Here is a 26,270-nt window from a genome sequence, read left to right on the forward strand (position 1 = left end):
ACCTGAACTTGTATCTTGTCTTCCTTTCTCACAGAAATCCCTCTGCTCCCTGGATCTCCACGTCGGCTGAGTTCACGGACACTGGCCAGAGGAGGCCAGGGCCCCAAATGCGACCAGCAGTACCTCAAAGTGCCAGGTCCCCAAGCCCAAGGTCAAAGGGACAGTTCTAGCCGACACTCTAGCCAGGTCTCCAGGAGAGACTGTCCCCGTGACAGTTTTGTGAGTACTGATGGACACCCCAAAAGGAACCTCCCACCCAGCCATCCTGTCGTTTGCGGCTTGTGTGTGCTTATGTGAAAAGTCCTGAGTTTTTAGCAGAATTCTTTTATCTTCCCTTTCTCCAAGCCAGGCACATTTCCCAACAACCCTGGCTATGTTTTTCAGTGAAAGGTCTGGAAACGAGAGAGGGCGAGAGGCAGATGATTCTTACCTGTTGGTAGGCAGACTCCCGGGCTCAGTTCCCACAGGCCTGAGAAACCTGTCTCCTCAGCCTTGGTGGCTGTGAGCCTCTCTCCTGTGCCTGGTATTTCATCTGGTTGCCCCGGTGACCTCTCAGGTGGCTGCTGAGGCAGCTGGGTATCAAACCAGTAATAAACAAGGAAACACCAGAGGGAGGGAGGCAGGTCCCTGCCCTGCTCCGCCTTGCTCTCTTTCTCCCTCTTCTCTCTACCTCTCCAGTCCAGAGTGGAAGAGAGAGGAAGCAATCAGTTTCCCTGCTTCTGTCACTGGTTGGGGGGAATCTTGCTAGTGGCGGGAGAGGAGGAAGAGGAGGAGGATATGGATTCGTGAGGGGCAGAGTGTCTACTGAATTCCCGTGGGTGGGAGAGGAGCCTAGAAATTGGCTTTTGTAGTGATGGACCCAGAACACCTGCCAGTAAGTATTCTGTGGGTGATCGTGGAGGGTGTCTGCAGGCTCACGTGCAGCTCCGCAAGGAACGGCACACGTGTGGGTGTGCCCCGGTGCATGTTGGAGGGCTGTGCATTAGTTTGCCTTTGTGTGCCTGTGCACACAGACGCCTTCACACGTGTAGAGAAGTGCTGAATCAGGGAGGCGTGGGTGGAGGCTACTGCTTGCCTGGGCAGTGTGTGTGTTGATGAGCAGGAGTGGGCATGAGCTCCAGGGTTTGGGGCAGGCTGTGTGGACCAGCAATGGTGTGTGCTATATGTGCTCTCTCTCTCTCTCTCTCTCTCTCTCTCTCTCTCTCTCTCTCTCTCTCTCTTTCTCTCTGTGTGTGTGTGTGTCTCTGCCTCTGTCTCTCCCTGTCTGTCACTCTTTGGCTCTCTGTCTATGTCTCTGTGTGTGTCTCTTTCTCTCTGTCTATCTCTCTGTCTCTGTCTTTGTCTTTCTCTCTGCATACACACACTGGATAGCAGGAGTGTGTGTGTGTGTGTGTGTGTGTGTGTGTGTAGGTACTGATGCCCAATTGCACATGTGGGTATGACAGCTGGCCTTAGGGCTTCGGATCGTTTCATCAGACAGGTGGGCCTCTGGAGTTGAGAGACTTGCTTCCGGGTGTGTCCCAGAGCACCGGGACATTCTCCTTTAGCTTTCTAGCTAGCTCCTGTCTCTAACCCGCCTAGCTTTCTCGTCTGACCTCACCTGTGTTACTTTCTCTGGCCAGGTCATCAATAACTACCTGGATGCCAGTGAACCCATGTCCTCTGAAGCCCGCCTGAGCCGCATGCACTTCCATGACAACCAGAGGAAAGTCGATTATGTGCTTGCGTACCACTACCGGAAACGTGGAGCACAGCTGGGTCACGGCTCCCCTGGACACTCGCTGGCCGTTATCTCCAATGGGGAGACGGGCAAGGAGCGCCATGCTGGGGGCCCTGGCGATATTGAACTCGGGCCGCTGGATGCTCTGGAAGAAGAAAGGAGGGAGCAGCGAGATGAATTTGAGCACAATCTGATGGCGGCCGGGTTGGAGCTGGAGAAGGACTTGGAGGTGAGGCTCTCCGGGCTGCAGGTCTCAGGGTGGTGGTCAGTGGTACCTGAAGGAAGTCTGGCTTTGCTCTGGCAGGCAGCTTTTGTGTAAAGCGGACACTTTTGTCCAAGGCTTTGCAGGAGAGTCTTGGGAATGCGGTAACTTTGGCCAGGCGGTTCCATGCTGCTGTGGGTTGCTGGAGGCGTGCCGTGCCCAGACCTGAGCATGCGCACACACAAAGCAGCCAACAGTCCGCTTGGAGACCGGAGGCCGCACGTAGCTCCCTCGAGGTCTGTGGCTTTCTCCGGAGTCGTTCCCTTGGAGGAAGACCCGGTTTTCCTGTCGAACTTGCATCCAGGTTCCTTTGTGGGGATATGGAAATCTCTTTCAGTAAGGGGCTGGGCTTGCTCAGAGCACCCCGAGGAATCTGTAATGAGACACTTCAGGGAACTGGATGGCACACTACTATGAATATTATTTCATAACTCTGTAAGGTGTGTGTGTGTGTGTGTGTGTGTGTGTGTGTGTGTGTGTGTATGCACATCTGTATATCACCACTGGTAAGTAAGCTAAGACAATCCATGGAAATCCACCCACCCACCCACCTACCCACCTACCCACCTACCCACTTATAAACCCACCCTCACTCCCACCCACATATGTACCCATCCACACCCCCATCCACATCCCCATCCTCCCACTCGTCCATGCACTTTCCCATCCACAGCACTCTGATCTTTCCAAAGTATCCCTACCTTGCTATTTCACCCACATCCTTCTATCCCTAATCTTTTCTCCTCCTCCAAAATTCTATTCCAGACCACCCACCCACCTAACTTGAGTTGTGGGCTGGTCATCTTGGCCTCAGGATGTTGACTTTGATGGAGTCCCCTCTTCCAGGAACTCTTGCTCAGACCCCTGCATGCTCATGGCCTCACTGCAGGTCTCCGCTCTAAACTCCTTGCGTGGCTGTCTTCACTAAAATGCCACTATGCCTATCACCTCCATCCCTGACCAGAGCTCCCATTTAGCTTTGCACTGCCCCCTACAGCAGGGTGGTAGGTTTGTCTCTTTTCTGTGCCCCACCAGCTCCACAAAGGTAGAAACTTTGTTTAATCTCCTGCTGCATTCCCAGAACCTGGGATAGAATCTGCCTCAGAGTTGGTGTCTACTGAGTATCAGCTGTGTAATCGATTGGCTTCTTAAAGGAAAGGTAGGGTCCTTATCTGAAAAGCAATAACCTCCTTGCTAGACTGTGGTGTTACGTGAGCCATGGTTACATGGGGAAATTAAAACATTTAATACAGTATCTGGTATACATGAGGTGCTCCATTAGTGCTCAGTATAACTTCTTTACTAGTTTTTTCACACAGCAGGTTTTGACCATGTTTCTCCCACTCCCCTAACTTCTTCTCACTCCCTTATTCACCCAACTTTATGTGGTGCACCCCTCAAAAAACAACTGCCCCAAATAACAATAACAACAACAACAATAATCCAAAACAAATGAAAGACCAGTAAGGTTTTTAAAAATTCTATAACAAACCAAAATGAAACAAAAAGCCACAAAAAGCCAGGGAGTTAGTTTCTTGCTAGCCACCCAGTCCTGGGTGAGGCTTGCCGTGGAGTATGGTTGCTATACCTAGAGACACTCCATTGAAGAACACCGGTTTTTCCCGTTGGCAGCAGATATCAGTAGCAAATAGCTTTTTGGTTAGGGGTGGGACTTCGGGACCACTTTCCCCTCTCCGGGCTTGAAACTTGAACAGGCTATGTGTGTGCCACCAGTCTCTGTAAGTCCATACGTGGGTCAGTCCTCTCGTGTCTGGGAGACAGTGTTTTCCTTGGAGTCATCCATCCCCTCTTACAATCTTTCCTTTGCCTCTTCCAGATAGATCCCTGGGCCTTGCGGGGAGGGGTATGGTGAAGACATCACATTTAGGACTGAACTATTTTAGAACGTGAAAGCTGGGAAGGTATTCTCACCCAAAATCCAATTTGTGTGATTAATGTTAATTCTGCCTTCATACTGGAAACGGCTCTCAGAGGTCATTCATCCCTTCTCTGTCTTCAGGTGGGGTACACGTGTCTTGGGCTCAGGTCCCTGTGAGACTAACTTACATGGTTCATCCAGACCCTTTTGGCAGGAGGCATTCCTCTAGGTCACCTTTCTACCAGCTGGGGAGACTGAAACCTGTTGAATCACTCTGGGTCCCTTTGCTGTAGGCTACTCTTTGAAACCCAAAGCTCATTTGGTCCTTCCACTAGCAATCAGCTGAGCAGGTGTCTCGCCTCCAAGGTCCTGGCCATTGAGACGAGACAAGCAAATGAAGTGCTCTGAGCATGATCCTGCTGCTGCTCTTATTCAGAGCTTCTATGTATAACAAAGAAAAGGTAGATGCTTTGTTAAAATTGAATTTCAGATCAATGGTGAACAACTTTGTAGAAAATTTTTTATATAGCTCAAATGTGCCCCATAGGGATTTTTTAGGGATAAGGTCTTTGACATTGACCTGAAGTCCACTGTAGCTGTCCTGGTCTCTCATCACGACCATCAGTGCATCCGCCCATCCTTGCTGCCCTTGGCCCAGTGCTCTTGACCTACACTGAGAATCAAGAGGGCCCAGAGGTAGCTGAAAGTCTCTGGTGTTAAATGAGGGTGAGGATCTTGCCCTACAAAATTGTCCCTATCAGATAGCTACCCAAGTCTCTCCCTCCCAGCTCCCTGCTGGCCTTAAGGTCCAACAAACTCTTCTCCTTCCTCAGGGCTCAACCTCCCCGAACCTTTTCTGTCATCCCACTCACGGCACCACCATGGCAGACTCTCTTGTAAGATTCCTTCTCCCTGACAAGTACTCCTGACTCGTGTTGGGATTGCATGCAGGAAAAGTTAACCGCCCTCCACACCCATGGCAGGCTGCTATCATTATCCTCATTTGCAAATGCTCCCCTCAGCCTTCACTGCCTACTCTCTCCATAGGCAATCATTCCAGTACATCATGGTTCTGGGAAGTGCTGTATGCAATCTTGTATTTTTTTTTTTTTATTTTTAAAAATAAACTATTATTCAGAACTGTTTTATAGTTAGAGGAAAATTGGAAGTAGTACACAGAGCTCTTATGGCCCTACCCTGTGCCTGGCTTCCCCTGTTGTTGCCATCTTGTTAATGAGGCACTCTTGTTACAGTTAATGAACCAACATCGACACGTTATTATTAACCAAAACCCGTGTTCTATTCAGATTCCTTTCTAACTGCTGTCTTTTATCATAGACTCCCATCCTGAGCCATTTCATCATATTATCTCTTTAGTTTCCTTCTGGTGACATTTTTTGGGTGGGTGGGGGGACTGTGTTTATTTTTAATTCACATGTATTACTGCATATCTATCTATCTATCTATCTATCTATCTATCTATCTATCTATCTGTCATGTATCTCTCTCTCTCTCTCACCAGTTATTTCTAAAGGGTCCTTTGCAGCTGCCACAGTTGATACTATCATTCTCCTCGCATCAAGGGACACCTAGGTTGTCTCCCATTGTGGGCTACCCCGACAAGACCAAGGGTGAATTGTCAGCCTCTGGAGGACCAGTGTTTCATAGTCATCTTGGCCTTGCTTTCTCACTCTCCCCATATCTTGGTGCCAAGCATAGGTGGGGAAGTCGTCACGGAGCCTGTGGGCTTCTGAGAGTTCTCAGCCTCAGCCTTTGAGCGGGAGTCTGGAATGGGTGCTGCCTTGCTGGAAAGCAGCAGGTGGCAGTTTAAAGAGCAGGCGCAGTGGTCCCACCTGCTCAACTGTTCTTTCTCTATTCTGGGCTGGGTTGGGTTTTTAGGCTCTGATTTCATTCTGACTTTAAGAGCAGTGAAAAGGAAAAGGGTTTCTGTCAGATCCATTGAAGTTATTCACTTGGGAAAGAACCTTGTACCCACCAGGCCCTGAATATGGTAGAATTCATCCCTGGCCCTTTGCTTGGACAGAACGTGTTACTATTCATTCCCCAGGTGATGCGCCTCCTTCTTTGTCTTGCTTTAGTGTGAATTTTGTTGTATTGTCTTGTCCATGCTCTTCCTTTGAAGTCAATTGAGAATTCTATCAGCGGCGTGAGAGCTGGCTTATGGGCTTTCTTCTGCTTGACCAGCTGATGATAATTTAAGTCAGAACCATCCCAGGGATGTTTATGGTTCACAGGAGTACTTGTATCCTTGTTACCGATTCGTATGATGGAGGACCCCACCTTCTGAGGCCATTTGCTGCAGTCTAGGAGTGTTCTCAGCCAGGACTAACACATTTTTTTTTGGGGGGGGCTGTGGATTGAGTTGGGTAATGCCTCTGTGGAGGTCCTCTGCTAGAAGGTCCCACCTGTTCCCCTGTCTTCCAAGCCTTCTTGGACTAAAGAGCCAGCAGGACAAAATGGAGACTGGGAGGCATGGTATCACCAGGGCTGTTTGAGGAGGGGACTTCCAGAGCCACGTGCCACATGCCCTGTAGGCTGAGGGTGGGAGAGTTTTTTGACACTTTGAGGTAAGACCTATTGCATCCTTCAGGCCCCGAAATCTCAAAGCTTGTGCAGGTATACATTTGAAACAGAAGTGGAGGAGCAGGTATCTGTAGGGAGGGTATCCTGGGTTGAGGAGGGTTAGCTTTCCTGGGGTTAGGGTACCAGAGAACTGATAGCTGATGCTGATACTGTTGAGCATGTTCTACCATCTTCAGCAGCCCTCCAAACTATTTCTGGGAGCGTCAGGCACGGAGAAGGCAATGTGTTGACTGGGAGGCTCCAGAACCCCTAGCTTCCTTCAAGGGGCCAAGCTCTTTTCTTCCTCACTTAGCATCAGGTGAGAACCAGGGCCTACAAACCTTCTTTCTCTGCAAAGAGGAGACTCCTGTTTGAGCCACAGAACAGTTACCTATCTCCTGACTATGGGCCTGAGCATCTGACAGCATATGGGATCCCGAGTCACTGCAAGTCATCAAAGGGATAGAAAAGGAACACCATGAACTCTCAGCAGCGTCCATTTGGAAATAGGGGTGAAAGCAAGGGAATTGGAATGTCTTTAGGTTTTTTAACTTTTCCTACCTCTTCCCACCCCCTTTTTAAAATTATAACTAAATGATTGAAACACTGTTCCTTTGGAAGGACTCAGGTGACTTTTGGAAATTCCTGACTGGACACAAAGCATGCTTCCATTCTGACTGGGCACTCAGTTCACAGATATCCTGTATAGATGGGGGGCCACACCCATCAAGAATCCACAGAGGTCTCTGAAGGGCTAGGAGTTGAGTTCCTGAGAAGTAAAGTGAGGTGCTGTGTCCCTCCTCTCTATCAGGAGTATATATTAATAGTTGCAGAATAATGAGCCCCAGAGCATGGACCTCTTGGTTTCCAGAACACCAGGCTACCTGGGTGACTTTGTGCTCTAGTTGCAGCCTTCCAGGTGAGATACGGAGACTCACTGCAGCTGTCCTTGTTCTTCATGACAAGCCAGCTTTTCCTTTTAGGGCTCCAGAGCTTGCCTTGGCTTTTCTTCCCTAGGAGAAGCTAAGACTTCAAATATTGAAAATCTTGCTGTTTGGTTTCCTAGGGCGACAGTCCTGCACAGTCTTCCTTGCTTTAGGCATCTGCAGAGCAGGCAGCTGGTACCGGAGTGAGGGTGGTGGGGATGTGCTTCTGGGGGAACAGGGTCTTCAGAGCCTGACTGACTGTTAGGAAATGAATATTTTGCCTACTTGGGAGAAGGTGGGGTGTGCGTTCCTAGGGAGGGCCTGGCAGCACAAGGAATCACTGGTGTGGGTTTTGGCGATGCTTAGCCCCCTGTTCTGTGGAGGTGAGGCTGCTATCCTCAAGAGTGTGAGGATTTCACCCCAGTCTTGAATATGCTCCTCATTTCCACCCCAGACCAGCACACTGGAGGCCTGGCCTTCTCTCTTGCCTCTTTTCTACCCTGAGGGATTTTTAGGGACACAAAAAGACAGCCGAGCATCCAACTCCTGGGACCATAAGCTTAGAGCAGAGCCACAGAAGGGTAGGTGGGATCAGATCTCAGTGGGCAGGCCTGGGGTAAGGGCCTGAGGTAAAACCTCACCCCCACCCCAATCCAGGTATCTATTTCCTTATGATTAAAAACCAACCAACCAACCAACCAACCAACCAACCAACCAACCAACCAACCACAAGTGGGCATCCAGTCTTTTCACCTGGTGCTCACCCTAGCAACCTCGCTGAGTTAGACAGAACAGCTGTTGTCCCTTCCCATGGACCAGGGACCATGAAGTACCTTGCCCAGTTGGTAAGTACCCAGGTACTTGGCTCTTGTTCCAGATGTTCAGTCCCCGCTCCTCCTTTGGGTAGTGCTTAGATCTTTACCCTCTTGGCCATGGAGATAGGACATTGCAAAGGATGTGAGCAAGCAATGGGTCTAGAAAGAAAAGACAGAGGGATCTAGGTGAACTTTTTCTCCTGTCTCTTAAGTCTGTGCTTCTCATTTGCCAAATGGCACTTCTGGTGGTCTGTTGGATCTCTCAAAGGCACTGGAAAGGAACTTCTAGGCTAGGACTTGTCATATCCATTCTGTAGTCCCAGTGGGCACAAATCAATCACACTTATCCTTGTGAAGGGCTCTGGCCTGGGTACCTAGTTTCCTGGCTGTGTGTTTTGCTTGCTCTCTGTTACCACATGCTATTCAGGAGGAAATGGGGTCATAAAGCATTACAACTGGGAAGATTGGGAGTGATTTCTTTCAGTCACCTTAGAGGCTAGGGACTGTGTAGCCTGAGAGGGGATGTGGCTTGCAGCTCATGACACTAATTAATGCCTTAATCAAACAAACTGACTGCAAACAATGTGCTCAAGTGCAAAAGGCAAGAGAGCTAGCTCTACTCTGTGTAGTCTGCTTCACTGTGTAGTTACCTTCCTGTGAGGTTGGGGTCCTGCTGGTGTTCCAGGTGTGATGGCAGTAGGGATTCCCAGATGGCCTCTGGATAATGGACTATGCTTGCTGTCAGGGATCCACACATCACTCGGTTTCCTGCGGTCACTTTGCAGCTCTGTTGTGGAGAGAGTTGGGCAGCAGTTGGTCTCTTCCCTGTTAGTCATCCCTCCTGTGGCATTGCTGGGTGTTTTGGGGATTTGGGAGATACACTGTGAAAGAAGTCCGCTTTCCATCTGTCACTTGAGAGTTGAGGGCCATTGCCAGTCTTAGGCTGCTTATGCTTGTCCTTCCTACTACAGGGATAAAAAAAGCAGCTATAGGAGGAAGTTGAGGGACTCAGTCTTCGGACTCTATCTTGCTTCTCAACTCATGACGTTCCTGAAGCCCCTTCTAAGCACTGGGTCCTGGGCTAGGTGACACAGAGCTGATAAGACTCAGTCCCTGCTTTCAAGATAAGACAGACTTAACAAGAGACTCACACAGTGGCTCAACTTAAGGAATGTGGAGAGAGCTTCAGGAGCATGACATGGAAATTCTTAACCCTGCTTTAAGGCTTCCTAGCTAAGCCACCTTCCCTGTGTCAGATGATAGGGTTCAGGCAGATGAGAGTGGGCTTTGTCCTCATACTTATCAACCCCTCCCCCCCCCCAGGGAAGGGCTCACCTGCTGTATGCCAAGCTGCTGGGGTGGGCTGTGCTCATTCAGACTGCCATTAACTTCTATTGCTCCTCTGACAGAAAGCCTAATACAGACAGCTTAAAGAAGGGAGGATTAACTTGGTTCTCCATCTCAGAGGGTTCCCTCCATGCTTACTTGGCCCCATGTGAATGTTCGCACATGGCAGATGGCAAACAGAAAAAGGGCAAGCCACACTGGGCTGGCTTTCTCTTCTTTTTCCCTTTGTTACCTCTGGACACCAGGCCCATAAGGTTGTGCTGCCCGCAATCTATCTCCCCACTCAACTGCTCTTCCCTGGGAATCCCATCACAGACGTCCACAGATGCATCCCACCAATCTCCTAGGTGATTCTAAGTGCAGCTAACTTGACAGAGAAGATGAACCACCAAAGAGAGTCTAGCTGAAGTAGGGGTTGTTCACAGCAGAAGAGCCAATCTCCACTGACCAGAGGATGAGTGGTTTTGGGGGCGGGCATCTCAGGCTTACTGTCCTTTCTTCCTGCCACCCCTGGTCTGCCATACCGGAAGACCTCTGGGGCCATCAGGCAGCAATAGGAGTTGTCTGGTCTTGTGGATTTTGTGAATGGAATTCAGGGTGAGAATCCAGAAACCCAGATGGCAGGAAACCAACCACACCATTTAAGAGAAAGACAGCATTCACTACAATTAAAGTCATACACAAATCCCTACGTTATTTATGTGTTTCTGTGACTCTGTCACCAGTAGAAGTGACCAAAGGTTGTGCCACATCTTGGTCATAGTAGAAATCTTCAGAAACATTTACATTCATCTCTGTGTAATTTTTTTTTTTTTTTTTTTTTTTTTTGAATCGGGACGTATTTTTGGTGTGTTGACAGGCCTTATTTAATGCGTGGATATAGAAGTGAGTATGTTACTCTTTTCATGAATTTATTTACACTTTAAAAAATGTGTGTGTGTGTGTGTGGGGGGAGGTACACGTGTTCCTGTGTGTGCAGGTATGCCAGCACGTGTGTATGGTGTCTTTGGATGCGTGTGCCTGAGGAGGCCAACTTTGGGTGTTAGTCCTTTATCTTTTGAGACGGTGTCTCTCACTAGGACCTGGGGCTCATCAGGCAGGTTAGGCTGGGTGGCCAGTGAGCTCCAAGGATCCTCCTGCCTCTGCTTCCCCCATGCTAAGATTCAATGTGGGAACTGCCACATCCTACTTTTGCACTGGTGCTGAGATTCTGAACTCGGGTCATCAATATTTGGGAAGTATTTTACTGACCATATTCCCAGCCTCTGTTTATACTTGAAAACCTTTTCTGAGTCTTATGGTCCTTACTGTACATTTCCAAACATTCCAAGGAGGCACCCATATAGTTCGGTGGTATGTCTTGGGTTTCCATGTCTCAAAAAAGTTGACAAACCCTTGAATACCTTTCCTCAAACCTCTATACCTATCGGGGAGTCTTGCCTGCCCTGTGTGAAGGGAGGTCATCTGGGGACACTTGCAGCTTCTGTCAGGAGACTGACAGAAGGTCCTAGAGAATCTTGTCTTGGGGATGTGGTTTTTGGGACACGTGAATTAGTCACTGGGGCAGCTGCCATGCTTTGGGGGCAGGTGGTCAGTGCTGTGGTCTGTTTGAGCACAGGAAGGGAGTGAGCAGAAGGCCGGAACACCTGCTCCTGAGTCCTGCTCTCTCTTTCTTGCTGCTTTCTGGAGCTGACATTTCGTGTGGGATAGGAGAAGGTTAGACATAAATCATGGCTTCCCAAATTACGACTCTGACAATGCTGTTTTTTCACAGCTTGGGTTGAGGATGTCTGTACTGAAATAACAATTGATGGATTCTGCATGTAGATGAGTGTAGAGGGTTTGCCCACCACACCCCAAACCACGAGCTGACGGCTACTACCACAGAAAAGGTTCCATGCTGCAGTAAAACCCAAGAATGTTTTCCAAGCTCACTAAGAGATTTCATGAACACAGTAACTCGCTCAGTTTTAATTTGTTCTTGGGTATCTTCTATTAAACCGTTGGAGGCTGTCCTTCCTCTAGTAGAGGTGGGGGGAAAACTGGAAGAATTTGCACAGAAAGTCAGAGACTTGGGCCAGGTGTTGATGGTGTTCTGTCTGCCGCATTGAGTTTCCACTCGGGAACCAATGATTTTTAGGAGTTGGGGGCTGAGGTCATGTTTCTGAATCTTGGAGCTCCCCCAGCCTGGGGTCTTGCAGCTAGCTCACCCACGGCTAGGGGAGATCTGGTGTTCCCCTGACTGTTTTTGCATCATTTTGGGAATAGCCAATCAAGAGGGGAGGAATGTGATGGACGTGCTTCTCTGTCAGGTGCAAACACAGGAACCCCCCAAAGGCTTCAGAGAGGAAGCCCTAGGCTTCTTAGGGTTTGTGTGGTCCTGCTGCTGGTACCTTGTGCATGCCACCCATGTATGATTACAGTGCTGTGTGCATTGCCATGTACTGTTCCCAGGATGCATGTGGAGATGGAAGACATGTCTAGAATGACCTGGGCCATAGCCTGTCAGCATAGGCCCAGCCGTGTGCCACCTTGGATGCAGAGAGTGAAGGGCTCAGCTCCCCCGTGTGTGCCTTTGTGCAAGCTCTTGGCCACACTCGCTCTCTGTCTTACTTGTGATCTGCAATTGACACCTCCCCAGGGGAAATATTTCATGGAATGTAAAGTATAAGACATACCCAAGTTGGCTCTCCCTGGGTCTCAGTTAGGGTTTCTATTGGTGTGATTACACACTATGGCCACAACTTGGGGAGAAAAGGGTTTGCTTTGCCTATACTTTCACATCCCAGTCCATGATTGAAGGAACCCAGGACAGGAACTCAAGCAGGGTAGAAATCTGGAGGCAGGAACTGATGCAGAGGCCATGGAAGGATGTCGCTGCATCAATCAAGAAAATGCACTATAGACTGTTGCACAGACTAACCCAGGGGAAGTAGTTCATCAGTTGAGGCTGCCTCTTCCAAATTTTGGCTCTAGTGAGTGTCAAGTTAGTATAAAACCAACCAGTGCATCCACTTTGCTCCCATTTGCGCTTTTAACTCTTACTGTGTTTCTGACCCTATAAGTCAAATTGAGCTTCTTTTCAATCTTCACTTTTTAAAAATAATTTTTACCCTTTCTTTTTATTTTATGCGAATGGGTATTTTGCCTGCAGGTACGTCTGTGTGGAATGCACACAAAGTGCTCTAGAGACCAGAAGAGGGCACCGGGTGCCCTGGGATTAGAGTTACAGGTTGTTTGTTAGCAGCCATGTTTGTGCTGAGAATCAAATCTGGGTCTTCTGGAAGAACGACCGGTGTTCTTAACCATTGAACTCTCTCTCCAGCCCCTCTTCCTATCTTCTGAAGAAAGGCAGTGGTCAGGAGACCTGTGGGGCATATTGAATCCCCAGAGGGCATGCTCCCCTAGTCCACAGTGGTGGAGTTGTTGGTATCTTGTGCCAACCAGGATCTGTATCTGAGCCTGAGCTTGGTCACTGCAGTTCCATTCTGCTTTTACCTTCTGTGTAGAATGGGGAGGGTGGTCCTGCTCCTAGAATCAGGAGTCTGGGTACTTAGAAGGGCCCAGGAGTGGAGAACAGAAGTTCCATTCCTGGCTTCCTCTCTCTGCAGACTGTCTCCCTTCCTATCAATTGTAGGTGGGAAGTGGTAGGCGGAGGACAGCTGGGTTCCTCTGTAAGGTACCTATAGGCTATGCTTATGGCCAGACTAGATCTACATCAGACTATTCCTGAGAGGGGTGGGTAGGTCTTGAGCCAGAAGGCAGGTGTGACAGGCATTCAGGTTTCCTGGAAGGCAAGGCTAGGAGACTCTGAGATAGGGACAGTGCCTGTACTATGGAGGATTGGAGTGGCATCGGGAGAGCTTGTGAGGGCACAGCCCCACAGAGGCACCAGTGTGGCATGCCAGCACCTGGGAGCAGGACTTAGCTGAAATTGTTCCTAACTGTCCTGCTTATTTCTGCCCCTGGGTACCAGGAGGGATGAGTTGGAGCCAGGAGGTGTTTCTCCTAGGCGTGCTCTGTTTTCCTCTTCGGTGGCCCTCCTTTCCCTTCAAGCATACTTTAGTCCCTTGCTCTGACTGGCCAGGACTGTCCTGGTATACTGCAGCCTCGCTTCTTTAAAAAAAGGATCAAAGCAGCACCAGCAGGTGGGGCTGAACAAGGGAACCACCCCACACTGGCTCTTTGGCAATGGCCCTGGCCCCATGGGACTGCCCCCTCCTTCCTTTACCCTGGCCTTCTTAAGCTGCTTACTTCAGAGCCTAATGTGTGTCAGCTATGTGGTGTGTGGGATGGAGCACCCCGTGAGCGCAGAGCCCTCCCCTCCCCTCCCCAGGCCCTGTGAGGAGAGCATGGTTACACAGGGAACATCTTCCGGGGTGTCAGGGTTGAGCAAAAGACGGAAGAAGGCTGGAGACTGATCTGCACCAAGGAGGGTGGCTGTGCAAACCTGTCCGTTCCCTCCACATGGGGCTAATTACATAGGGCAGATGCCTAATCTGCTCATTGCCTCTCGCATTCTGGGTCATTCCGGCCTGCTGTGAGGAAGCCCAGGAAAGGGAAGCTAATTCGGTCATTAATCCAAACCTAAGCCAGGCAGAATTACATGGATGGGCTAGGATCTCCTGGCCCCAAACACACAACGTAATTCCCTCCAGACTGTGGCTTATCTGCATACACTTTTACCCAGATGGGTAATTGCGAGGTGTCTGCCCTGACCTTGTTTTCTCTCGGTCCCTGTCCCTGTCTTTGTCTCCATTCTCTGTTCTCCCCTCCTCTCCACATACAACCCGTCTCACGGTAATGACAGGAACCAAGAATGGTTCTTGGAAAAAAGTTCTGGTGGCGGGCTCAGTCCCCATGCTAGGTCGACGCTGCACCCCCGCTCCGTCGGTGAGCAGTGTTTGTTTGGATATGTCTTATGGTGTCCCACATGCCATCGGCCTTCTGCAGTCACCTAGTGGAGCAATTCTGAAGACGCTACCACGTCATAGAGAGGGAAGCTTGATCTCTGGCGAGGAGATGTATGGTGATACAAGATGGTGCTCGTTAATGTGCCTTAGGTGGGGCCCTGGAGACCCCTGGCTGCTCTTCCAGCTCCTTAGTCTTGGATCTGAAGTTTTTCCAAGTGCTTTTACAGTTCTTAGCAGCTGTGATGACCCTGTAGAAGTCTAGTCTGAACCAGAGCCTGGGCTGCGTTTCTTCTGCTCTGGAATTGTGGGCCAGGGAGCAGCTCCGACCCTTACCACACCCTTTAGAAAGCACACACAACAGCCACCCCTCCACACTTCCCAAAGCTGGCCCAAGATTAGGACCCTAGGTCTGGTTCTTCCTCACAAAATGTCCTACAGGTTGGTCCCCAGAAAGACGTCCCTATTGCCCTAGAGGCCTGTGCATTCCTTGGGCTCCTGGAGAAATCCTCCATCTTTGTGCTGTACTTTGGTCTGGAGGCCCAGCTTGCCACGTGGAACACCTGTTTAAAAATTTAACCGAATTAATGTCGCCCCGGCTGCTTTCTTTCCTTTTAACTGGACACTCGAGCTAATTTATTTGCCATTTAAACTGTGGCTTTGAAGTTTCATTTTTGTTTGAAGCAGGTCGCCCCTCTCACTTCCGCTGTCGGGAGAATGCCTTCTTTTTATGCTAAGTATGATCTAGCTAATAAAGGTTTTAAGGAAGAAGCCTCTACATTGCCTCTTTTGCCTACTCATGCAATAGCCCAAAACTCAAGAGGGAAGTTCTTCTTAAGGTCTGACCTAAGTCCCTCTAGAGCAACTATATGATGGCAGAAGTCGGTCAGGTGGCAGTCAGCTGATTGGTCCCACTGGGTCTAATGTACGTGAGGATTTGTCTCTGGAGCTTTATTTTGAGGCTTCCACGTTCCAGGCAGTGGAGCAGTGGGAGGGTTAGGGCCTGGGGAGGAGGGAGTCTCACTGTCTGCAGATCAGAGCCCTTTCCCTAGCTCTGCTTCTGACTTGGGACGGGTCACATGGCTGATCCTGATGACTGAATGTGAGCGTTTTCTGTTGGTTTGGGTTCCTACCGGCATGGACAGGCAGGTCAGCCACTGGAGTTCCGCAGCCACAGCTGAAGTTCATGACAAGTCTCGCTCATTCCAGCCACGCTTTGCCTCCTGACCTTGTGCCAGGCTTCCCGACAGCTGCCCATGGTGTGGCCTCTGCTCTCCGTAGTCTCGGCTCAGCCTCTCTTCTGCCATCTCGGCTTGTCTTCATCCTAGCCTCCCAGGAGCCCAGGAGCAGCTGCTAGCTAGGCCCCACCCCTGTTCCTTCCTGGTTCTTGTTGGGATGTCACCTCTTTGTAGCCAGTTTACAAATCCCCGTCACTGGATCACATTGCAAGCCCCTGTCCAAATGCCGGCTGGTTGCACCCTGTTCCAGGCATCCCCTCCCACCTGAGTATTTGTGCTCCGATTATTTATCCCCAGATGCAGTGGCCACATTTTTCCAGGTTGAATCTGCTCAACATTACTTCCTGCCTGGGTTTGCTGACATCTCCGGGTCCTTTCTGCAGCACCAGATGCAGCCGTGGAAATGTGGCTTCCCAGGACACCATTTGGGGCCAGGATGGGGACAGCCAGTGACCCCGCTGAGAGGCCCAACCCCTCCAAAGTCAGGGTCCTCCAAGGAACATGTCTGAACTGATGAACACAGAAAACCATCCAATGCTCCCAGCAGGGAAGTGACCTAGACGGAGACCTGTCCCAGCTGTTTGCCGTTTTCTGGCTCTCCTGAGCAAGAACAGGGAGACTTCTTCCTGCACCCTTGGCCTTGGCTTCTTCTGAGCACCATTCACCAGTTTTAATGAAATGCTCGGCAGATGAAGTGAATGAGTGAGTGCCAGAGAGGGGCGGGGCTGTGCTGTCCTGGCCACTGGCCACTTCCATCCCAGATTCATGGCTGGGGAAGGGAATGTGCCACCCTCTTCTAGGTTGGCAGGGGCCACAAGTCAAATATGCAGAGGTGGAATGGTGCCTCCATGATTTTTGTTGAAAGTGAGAGAGTGTTTTAGATCCCACCATTTTATTTCACTGTAAATCCCAATGACTCAGAAAATAAGTGGGAAGGGACCTTCGAGCGTCTTTAAACCACATCTTACTTCACAGATGGAGGTCGTGGAGGTTCAGCAATGTGCTCAGGTTCATGAAAGCTTTTCTCCTTGTCTCCTGACCACCAGATGGGTGCTAAGCAAGGCTTGTTTAGTGATGATGAGGGGTAAGGAGCTAGTAGCGATGCCCAGTCAGACAGCCCTGTCTACAAGGTTCTGGTTCCCCTTGCTTCTATTTTTCTTCACATTTACTCTGAACCAGAGTTAGGAAGCAACTCTGATTGCCGTGGTCCAGCCTAACGCAGCACTTAAAACTAACAATGGTCAAACCGAAATCCAGGTTTGGGATGCAGGGAGGGCCAGATGTCAGAACTTAGGCGGCAGTTGGGCTGGCTTCCGGGCAGAATCCCTGCAGCCTCTGTCTTTTCCAATTCCCCCTTCTTACCCATAGAGGCTCGTCAGCACAACACACATTGCTGGTGTGGAGGGCTCTTCAGAAGAGGTTGATGGATTTGGACTGGTTTTAAAATTCACCTGGGGAAATACACAGCTGCAGCCCGGAACAGGCACACACACTTGCATGGCTCCGTTGTTGTTCCCCTCCCATCCTGCCTCCATGATCTGGGAAAGTGCACACACCCCATCCGTAGAGCCACACCAGACAGGACCTCGTGACTGAGCACCGCAAAAGGGAAGAGGGATTAGCTGTCCCACAGATGGCAAGTTCCAAGCCATGCCAAGAGGCTCCATGGCTTCAAGCACACTTTTCTGGGATTCCAGGGAGGTCTGTGCCCTAGCCTGCAAAGCTCCTCCCAGAAACAAAGCTGCTTCTCTGTAAGGACGGTCTGAATCCCCAGGGAAGAGGCAGAAAAGAGGGACAAACATCTGTGGGTCACCTGAGTCCGTGCCAGACGTGTTTGAACAGAAATGCTGTGAGGTAGCAATGTCTGTTAAATTATGAATCCAATTTATGGAAACCAAGGCTCCATCTTCAGCCCTGGTCTGCCTTCTTAGTTTCCCTGGTGTGGGGGCTCAGATCCATGGCTTCAGGGACTCCAGTGCTGGAAGCAGCTCACTCTCAATCTATTAGCAGCTCTGCTTTCCTGTTTTAAAAGAACGACTGAAATCAAATGGTGATTTTTATTTGTGATTATTCAAACAACTGTTCTTTGGAGACAGGGTCTCAGTGTATCCTGGGCTGGCCTGGAACCCAGAGGTCTGCCTGCTTCTGCCTCCCAAGTGCTTGGATTAATGGTGTGTGGTACCGTGCCTGGCCCAAATCTTCATTCTCAGGTTTGTTTACATCTGACACGAATGTGTATATCACCAGCTTTCCAAAAAGAAGCATACAACATATAAACAGAATTGCATTTGAGTTTCCTAGATGCCTCATTGGGTTTAGTTAAAGATCATGCACAGTTTTTTAGTGCCAGTGGTATCACTCAAGTCATTAAGGTCCCCTCGTGAGGAACGTTAGCAATCCTCAGGAATCCAGAATTGCAAATGTCTATGGTAGTCTTGGTTACCAATCCAGGGGAAGGGAAGCTTTCCACTTCCCCAGTCATGGCTCAGGCCCTGAAAACTCCCAAGCTGTGTCAGAATCACTTTCCACCCTTTCTAGGCCCAAATTACCCACAGTGTCTCTTAAAGATGGGAAATAGCGTCACAGGAGTCAGGACTCCATTCCATACTCTGGGGTTCATTGGCTGCTCACCCTGAGTGCCTAACTACAAACAAGAACTTACTTAGGAGATCCCCTGCCCCCACCACCGCATCCCCCAGTATGGTGTCATAAGCGGGTGCCCTAGGGATCCCAAAAGACACACTTTCCATAGTCTCCTCAGAATAAATACATATGTAAGCACCTTGAACAGCACAGACACTTGGCTCTCTCGCCAGCTCCTCTACCACGACACTTCCTGCAAGCTCTCTCATGCACTATAGTTATACCAGCTGCAAACAAAAGCCTATACAGTGTTTGCTGTCAACCATCACATACACTTTAAAGAAGTCAAGAGAGGAAGCGATGCGGCTTCCAGTTTCTCTGATCGTCCCCATTTCTGTGGTCATCCTTTACCCCCATGCTCTGTCCTGTTGGTGCATCTCCCTTCAGTGAAGAGTATTGTCTCTCAATCCTTCAGAGCAGCAGCCCTTCTACCAGCTGTAACCCAAGGAGTCTTTATTTTACTTTCACTCCTGCATTATATATATATTATATAAATTATAGATATATTATATGTAATTAATATATATAATGTAAATACTGTGGATATTTACATTACAGTTATGAAGTATCAACAAAATAGTTTTATGGCTGGGGTCACCACAACATGAGGAGCTGTATTAAAGGGCGGCAGGATTAGGTCACGAGTATACAGGAAAATTGTAGCTGCTTAACATCTTTTTTCTCTGTTCTGTACTCACTCTTCAGCAGCGCAAAAGCCACTCATGTCAGAAGTTCCCGAGATGCTCGCAGCTCTCCCCAGTTCTGTTCGCTGCTCTCCGTCTCTTTTCTTCTTTGCTGTTTACATTAGATCATTTCTGGGAGCACATGGATCCTTCCCTTCCTTGTTGTCTCCGTTACGTTAACAAGTCTACCTCACAGCGTTAAGCTATTCTTCACAAAAAGCTGTTTTAAAATTACACGTATTTGTGTTTGTGTACGTGTGTGTGTGTGTATGTGCATGCATGTTTGTGTGCATGAGTGCTTGTGTGTGTGTGTGTGTGTGTGTGTGTGCATGCATGTTTGTGTGCATGAATGCTTGTGTGTGTGTGTGTATGTGCATGCATGTTTGTGTGCATGAGTGCTTGTGTGTGTGTGTGTGTGTGTGTATGTGCATGCATGTTTGTGTGCATGAGTGCTTGTGTGTGTGTGTGTGTGTGTGTGTGTGCACGCGCACATGTGTGGAGTGTGCTAAGGCAGGGGTGTGGAAGTCGGAGGACAGCTTGCTGGAGTTGGCTCTCTCCTTCTACCCTGTGGGTCCCAAGCCTTGAGCTCAGATTGGCAGGCTTGGTAATAACCTAAGTGTTTTCCTGCTGAGCCCTCTCGAAGCCAGTTTGAGTTCTTTTATTCTTTGAGTCATTTTAGTTTTCAGTTAGGAAGTTTCCACATGGTCCATTTTATGTCTTTTCTCTGCTGAGAGTTCAGACTGTGTACTCCAAGAGCATTTATTCTTTAATTTGTTCTTTGTTAATCTTTGTCATTTTAGCACTGGTGTCTAATGGTTCTGTTCCTTTAAGACACTTCCTGGTTCTCTGCATGCTTGGAAAATTTAAATTACATCCTGAATATTTTTGGCATTATTTTATTAATTAGAGGTCTTACTTAATTCCTGTGTGTGTATCATTGGGAAAATGATCTGGTTTTTGTTTGATCTGCAGGTTTTATTTCTACCTCTGAGGGAAGGTCTCATGTAGCCCTCACTGGTCTTGAACTCATATATAGACGATAATGACCTTGAACTCCTGATCTTCCTGCCTTCCATCTGCAGGCTTTGACTAAAGTCTATGGGGTGTATTTGAACATTAGCTTCATTTTGAAAGCCATCTGCCATTTGAACCTGTTCTGCAGATGCTGTCAAGTGGCTAGATTGGGACTTGGACAGTGGAATATTACAGGGGTCAATCTTTAAGGAACATTAGTGTGTGTGTGTGTGTGTGTGAGAGAGAGAGAGAGAGCCCGAGAGAGAGAGAGCCTGAGAGAGAGAGAGCCTGAGAGAGAGCGCTACACACAAGTAGAGTGTGAGCATACTGAAGAACTTTCCGGACCACCCTGAAGTCTTTCTTGTCCATGGTCTTCCCAGAACTTCCAAGTTCCCTGAGAGTTGATGCTTGTTGTCTTAGAAACACATCTTGAGCACCACCGTCTACTTACTCTTTTTGAAAAAAGGGAAAACTCTTCATTGGTAGAATAGAAGTCAGATTCCTTCCTTCCAAGAACACTGAGTGCTCATTGGCCTGTTCTTTAATAAGCTGAGCACCAAAGATCCTGGACAGACACGCTTAGGCTCAGCAGTTGGGGAGATTAAATGAAACACACTGTGGGGTGCCCTGGATGACGTGGCCAATGAGAACTATGGCTGAGGCTTTACTCGTAGAGAAATCTGCTTTAAGAGTAAGAGTTTAGGACCTCTCCTGATGAGAGGAGAGCCTTCCTGAACACCACAGTTACTACACAGGTCCATACACCTGAAGTGAACTGTGACAATTCCTGAGAAGCACCACCATTTAGTTGATCATACCCAAAAAGCAGAGGAGAACTTCAGAACCCAGCCAAGTGGATTCTCCCCACCCCAGGACCCAGAAATTAACAGACAACACCTGAGACAGAGAGATGGGTAAAGGCCAGCAAAAAAGCACAACCAACAAAAGGCAAAGCAATATGGCATCCCCAGAACCCAGTTATCCAGGGGCAAGTAGCCCTGGACACCCTAACATAAATGAAATTCAAGAAGATGACCTTACATTTATGCTTATGAAGAGGTTAATGGAGGAAGCAAATAAAATACGTAAAGAATTAGGGGAAGATATAATAAAACAGATTATGGTCATCCGTAAAGAAATACAGGAAGATGCATCCAAACAGTTTGTGGTGTTCAGAGAGGAAATGATTAAATCACTGAAAGAAATAAAAGGAACAGAGGAATGTTCAAACAAAGACTAAGACTTTAAAGAAGAGCATCATGGGATACCTGGCAACTCTTACATGTTTAATCCCAGGTTCTGACCATTTTAATAAGAGCACCTACATTTTAAACTTAATTATTATTATTAATTTAGAGTTCACATGCAAAATAATGGATTTCATTATGACATTTACATACATGTCGATTGAATGAAAAATGAAGACTTGACTGCTCCAGGGTTTGGTTGGGGAAGGAAGCTGATTGTAGATATGAGAGAGAAGATAGCCAGAGACATCTGGAAGGTCCAGACTGAACTGAGCCAGGAGACTGAACTGTGCAATGAGAGGAAAGAGAAGCAGGGAGAACAAGAGAAAAGAGAGAGGAATCAGGAACCGAGAGGCCAAGAGTGAGCCAGGAGACTAAGACCTTTGGCTGAGTTAAATAGGGATCAGAGGCTGGGGGAGGGGAAACACAGCCACCCCCCCCCCCAACACACACATACAGAGGGAGAGGTTTAGGTAGGGGGCTGGGTGAGAAGTGCTGGGAGAAGCCACAAGTACTGAGTGAAACTTGTTCCAGGATTCTTTAGGACTTGACATCAATCATTGTATTTTTCTCACATTCACTCCCATTGTACGCTCCCCTGGACCCTGGCCTTCTGCTGATGGCTTCCTTCACTGCACTTAATACCTCTTATGTTTTTACGACCACAGACATTAGATCTAGGGTATGGAGATGAGAGAAAACATGTAGTTTGTCATTTTCTCCCACCACTACCCTCTCTTGCTTCCCCTCCCCTTTCCCTGTAGATGCCTGCCTCCCACCCCACAGCCCTCTCTACTTTCTTGTCCTGTGCTTATGTTTCTCTAGAGTACGTGCCCTTCTCTTCAACTCTCTCCAATTCAGCCCATTTCTCTGTAGATGGCATAACTGCATTCCTCTTTATAGATGAATTAAAGAAAAAAAATGTTGTGTCCATGTTGCTGTGTCCATTTTGTTTTATGCCATATTTTCTTCCTCCATTCATCTGTTGATGGGCGTCTGGGCTAGTTTCCTATCTTGGCTATGTGTGAATACAGCAATAAGCACTGAGTAAAAGTATCTCCGTGGCGTTCTGGCTTACATTTACCCGGCTGTGTAATCAGAAGCGGTTCAGGTCATATGGTAGCCTGACTGTTGGTGTTTTGAGGAACTCCCATAGTGAATTCTGGACGTTAGCATTCCGCCCAGCAGGTAATAAGGACTCCCTTTGCCTCACCTCTTCACAGGCATTTGTTGTTATTTGTCTTCTTGATGACGGGCCATTCTGGCATTTCCCAGGTTGATAAGGGTGTTGACCTTTTTTTGTGATGTGTTTATCCACTCCATGTACATTTCTTCTTTTGAGAGCTGTCTGCTCAATTCATTTGCTTATTTGTTGGCTGAATGATTTCCCTTTGGTGTTTTAACTTTCTGGGTTCTTATAGAGTCTGGATATTAACCCCTTGACAGATATATAATTGGCATAGATTTTTTTTTTCTCCCATCCTGTAGGCTGCCTATTCACACTGCCAAATGTTTCCTTTGATGTGCAAAAGCTTTGTAATTTCATACAATCCTGTTTGTCACTTCTAGCCATTACTTTCTGAGCTCCTGGAGTCTTTCTGAAAAATCCTTTCCTTTGTGTTGAAGTGTTTCCCCCGGAAGCCTCAATTTCTTAGGCCTGAAGTGTCTGATAAATTCAAACTGCTTCTTACCCAGAGTGGGAGAGATGGATTCTACATCCGTCCGGTTTTCCCAGCATCACTTGTTAAAGAGGCTCTTTCCTCCAAGCTGTGTGTTGTCTTCTTTGTAAACCCCAGGTGGCTGTCATTGTGTGGTTTTTATTTCTGGGCCTTCCGGACCATTCTGTTGGTCTGCTTGTTTGGTTTTGTGCCATGCTGTTTTTGTTATTATGGCCCTGTGGTATAATTTGAAATCAGTGGGATTCATCAAGCGTTGCTCTTTTGGCTTACAATTGGTTGCTTTGGTTATTCAGTCTTTTGTGCCTACATACAAATTTCAAGATTGTATTTTTTTTTTCTCTGTGAAGAATTTCACCATAATTTTTGATAGAGATTGCAGTGAATCTGAACATTGCTTTCAGCAATGTGCCATTTTCACAGTGAGGATTCTGCCAGTCTATGGCTATGAAGGTGCTTCCTTCTGGCATCTCGCCCTATTCCTTGGTTAGGCTTATTTCTAGGCATTGTGTGTGTGTATATGTGTGTGTATGTTTTAAGGTATTGTGAATGGATTTCCTCTTAAAAAGTTAGTTATTGGTATATGAAAATACTATGGAATTTTCAATATTTATGTTGTATTTTGCTACATTGTTGAAAGTGCTAATCAGATCTAAGAAATTTCTGATGTAATCTTTAGAATTTCTTAAGTTTAGGATCATATCGTCTGCAAAGAGGGATAATGTGACAAGATTGGGTGATTTCAGAGTAGTATGGTCATAGACAAAATAGGGGTAATGTGACTTCTTTTTGCTAGTTCTTTCATTTCTTTCTCTTCCCTTGTTGCTGTAGCTAAGTCTTTAAGGACTATGTGAATAAAAATGGATAAAATGCATACTTGTACCTAGTTACTAATTTTGGAGACAATACTTTCTGTTTCCTCTTATAACATTGGATATAAGTTTGTCATGTGTGACATTTATTTACATTGAGATTATTATGCTATTTCTAGTTCTCCAGGGCTTTTACAATGAAGGAATATTGAGCTTTGCCAAAGGCCCTTTCAGCATCTATTGGGGTGGTTGTGTGATTTCTGAACCGAGTCTTTTTTTTTTTTTAATTGACTTGAAGTGTTGAACCATCCTTTTATCCTTGGAAAGAAAGTAGTAATTAAATTGTGCATACATCATGTTGCATGGTCTCTTAAATGGTTTGTTAAATTAAGTTTACAAGCAATCTGTTGTGGATTTTTGTGTCTGTTTGTTAAAGATATCTGTCGGGAGTATTTATTTTTGGTTGTATCTTTAGCTGGTTTTGATGACAAAGAAATAATGGCTTTGTAGAGTGAATTTGTAGCCATTCCTTCAGGTCCATTTTCTAAAATACTTTCAGGAACATTGACATTATTATTATTATTATTATTATTATTATTATTAATAACATCTGGTCATACTGGGCAGTGAAGCTGGCTAGTGCTAGATTTCATTGATTATTCTACTAGCCTCTTTATTTATTGCTATACTTGATATGCTAAGTTTTTTTTGCATTTTTGTTGAATCATACACATCTAGATATTTATTCATTTTTCTCTAGACTTCACAGCTTTTTGGAATATGAGTTTTCAAAGTATTCCTTAGTGATCCTGTGACTTTTATTATTATTGTTTATAATGTCCCTCCTTTTATAGCTCACTGTATTAATTCAAATCTCTGTCAATCTTATTTTCTTTTTCAATGAACCAACTCTTTGTTTCACAGTCTTTGTTGTTCATTTTAGTGTTTGTTTCATTGTTGTTTTGCTTTGATTTTTATTATTTTTGTACTGATTTTCGATATAGCCTCCACTTGGAATGTGGTTGACCTACCTGGATTCATACCCTTAAAGTAAACTGACTGTCCCTACCTCAGAAGTAATCCTTTTTTTTTATGATTTTATTTTATTTTATTTTTTATTATTAGTTACATTTTATTAACTCTATATCCCAGCTGTATCCTGCTCCCTCATTCCCTCCCAATCCCTCCCTCCTTCATCTCCTCCCTGCCCCTTTCCAAGTCTACTGATTGGGAGGACCTCCTCCCCTTTCATCTGACCCTGTTTATCAGGATCTTCAGGACTGGCTGCAAAGTCCTCCTCTGTGGCCTAGTAGGACTGCTCCTCCCTTGGGGGGTGGGGAGGTCAAAGAGCCTGCCATTGAGTTCCTGTCAGAAATAGTTCCTATGCCCCTTACTATGGGAAACCAATTGGTTACTGAGCTACCACGGGCTACATCTGAGCAGAGGTTCTAGGTTATATCCATACATGGTCCTTGGTGGACTGTCAGTCTCAGAAAAGACCCCTGTGCCCAGATATATTTGGTCCTTGTGGAGCTCCTATCCTTTCCACGTCATCCTAACTACCCCTTCTTTCATATGATTCCCTGCACTCTGCCGAAGGTGTGGTTATGAGTCTTAGTATCTGCTTTGATACACTGCTAGGTAAAGTCTTTCAGAGGCCCTCTGTGGTGGGCTCCTGTCCTATTACTTGTTTTCTCCTACGTCCAATGCACATCCCATTTGTCTTTCTAAGTGAGGATTGATCAACTTACCCCGGGTTCTCTTTCTTGTTTATCTTCTTTAGGTGTATAGATTTCATTATGTTTATCATATCTTATAGGTCTATATGAGTGAGTATATACCATGTGTGTTTTTCTCCTTCTGGGATATCTCACTCAGAATGATCTTTTCTAGATCCCACCATTTGCCTGCAAATTTCATGATTTTCTTGTTTTTGATTGCTGAGTAGTATTCCATTGTGTAAAAATACCACAATTTCTGTATCCATTGATGGACATCTGGGTTGTTTCCAGGTTCTGGCTATTACGAATAAAGCTGCTACAAACATGGTTGAGCAAATGTCCTTCTTGTGTACTTTGGGTATATGCCTAGGAGTAGTATAGCTGAGGCTTGAGGAAGCACTATTCCTAAATGTCTGAGAAAACGCCAGATTGACTTCTAAAGTAGTTGTACCAGTTTACATTCCCACCAGCAATGGAGGAGGATTTCCCTTTCTCCACAACCTCTCCAGCATGTGCTGTCATTTGAGTTTTTGATTTTAGCCATTTTGATGGGTGTAAGGTGATCAATAAATGGGACCTCATGAAACTGAAAAGCTTCTGTAAAGCAAAGGACACTGTCATCAGAACAAAGCGATGGCCTACAGACCGGGAAAGGATCTTCACCAACCCTATAGCTGACAGAGGGCTGATATCCAGCATATAAAAAGAACTAAAGAAGTTAAAAAGCAACAAGTCAAGTAATCCAATTAAAAAATGGGGTACGGAGCTAAACAGAGAATTCTCTGTAGAGGAAT

The 26,270-nt window shown here is 47.1% G+C and overlaps 1 protein-coding gene across 1 annotated transcript in view; it reads left to right on the plus strand.

Annotated features, from left to right (window-relative positions):
* Ano2 (anoctamin 2) overlaps positions 1-26,270 on the plus strand; it is a 337,785-nt gene that overhangs the window by 17,328 nt on the left and 294,187 nt on the right. Inside the window, exons 2-3 of the mRNA XM_060383365.1 lie at positions 35-219; positions 1,623-1,949. Coding sequence (XP_060239348.1) covers positions 35-219; positions 1,623-1,949 — 512 coding nt within the window. The remainder of the gene's footprint in view (positions 1-34; positions 220-1,622; positions 1,950-26,270) is intronic.

Source organism: Meriones unguiculatus, chromosome 5, assembly GCF_030254825.1.
Source record: "Meriones unguiculatus strain TT.TT164.6M chromosome 5, Bangor_MerUng_6.1, whole genome shotgun sequence".
NCBI lineage: Eukaryota > Metazoa > Chordata > Mammalia > Rodentia > Muridae > Meriones > Meriones unguiculatus.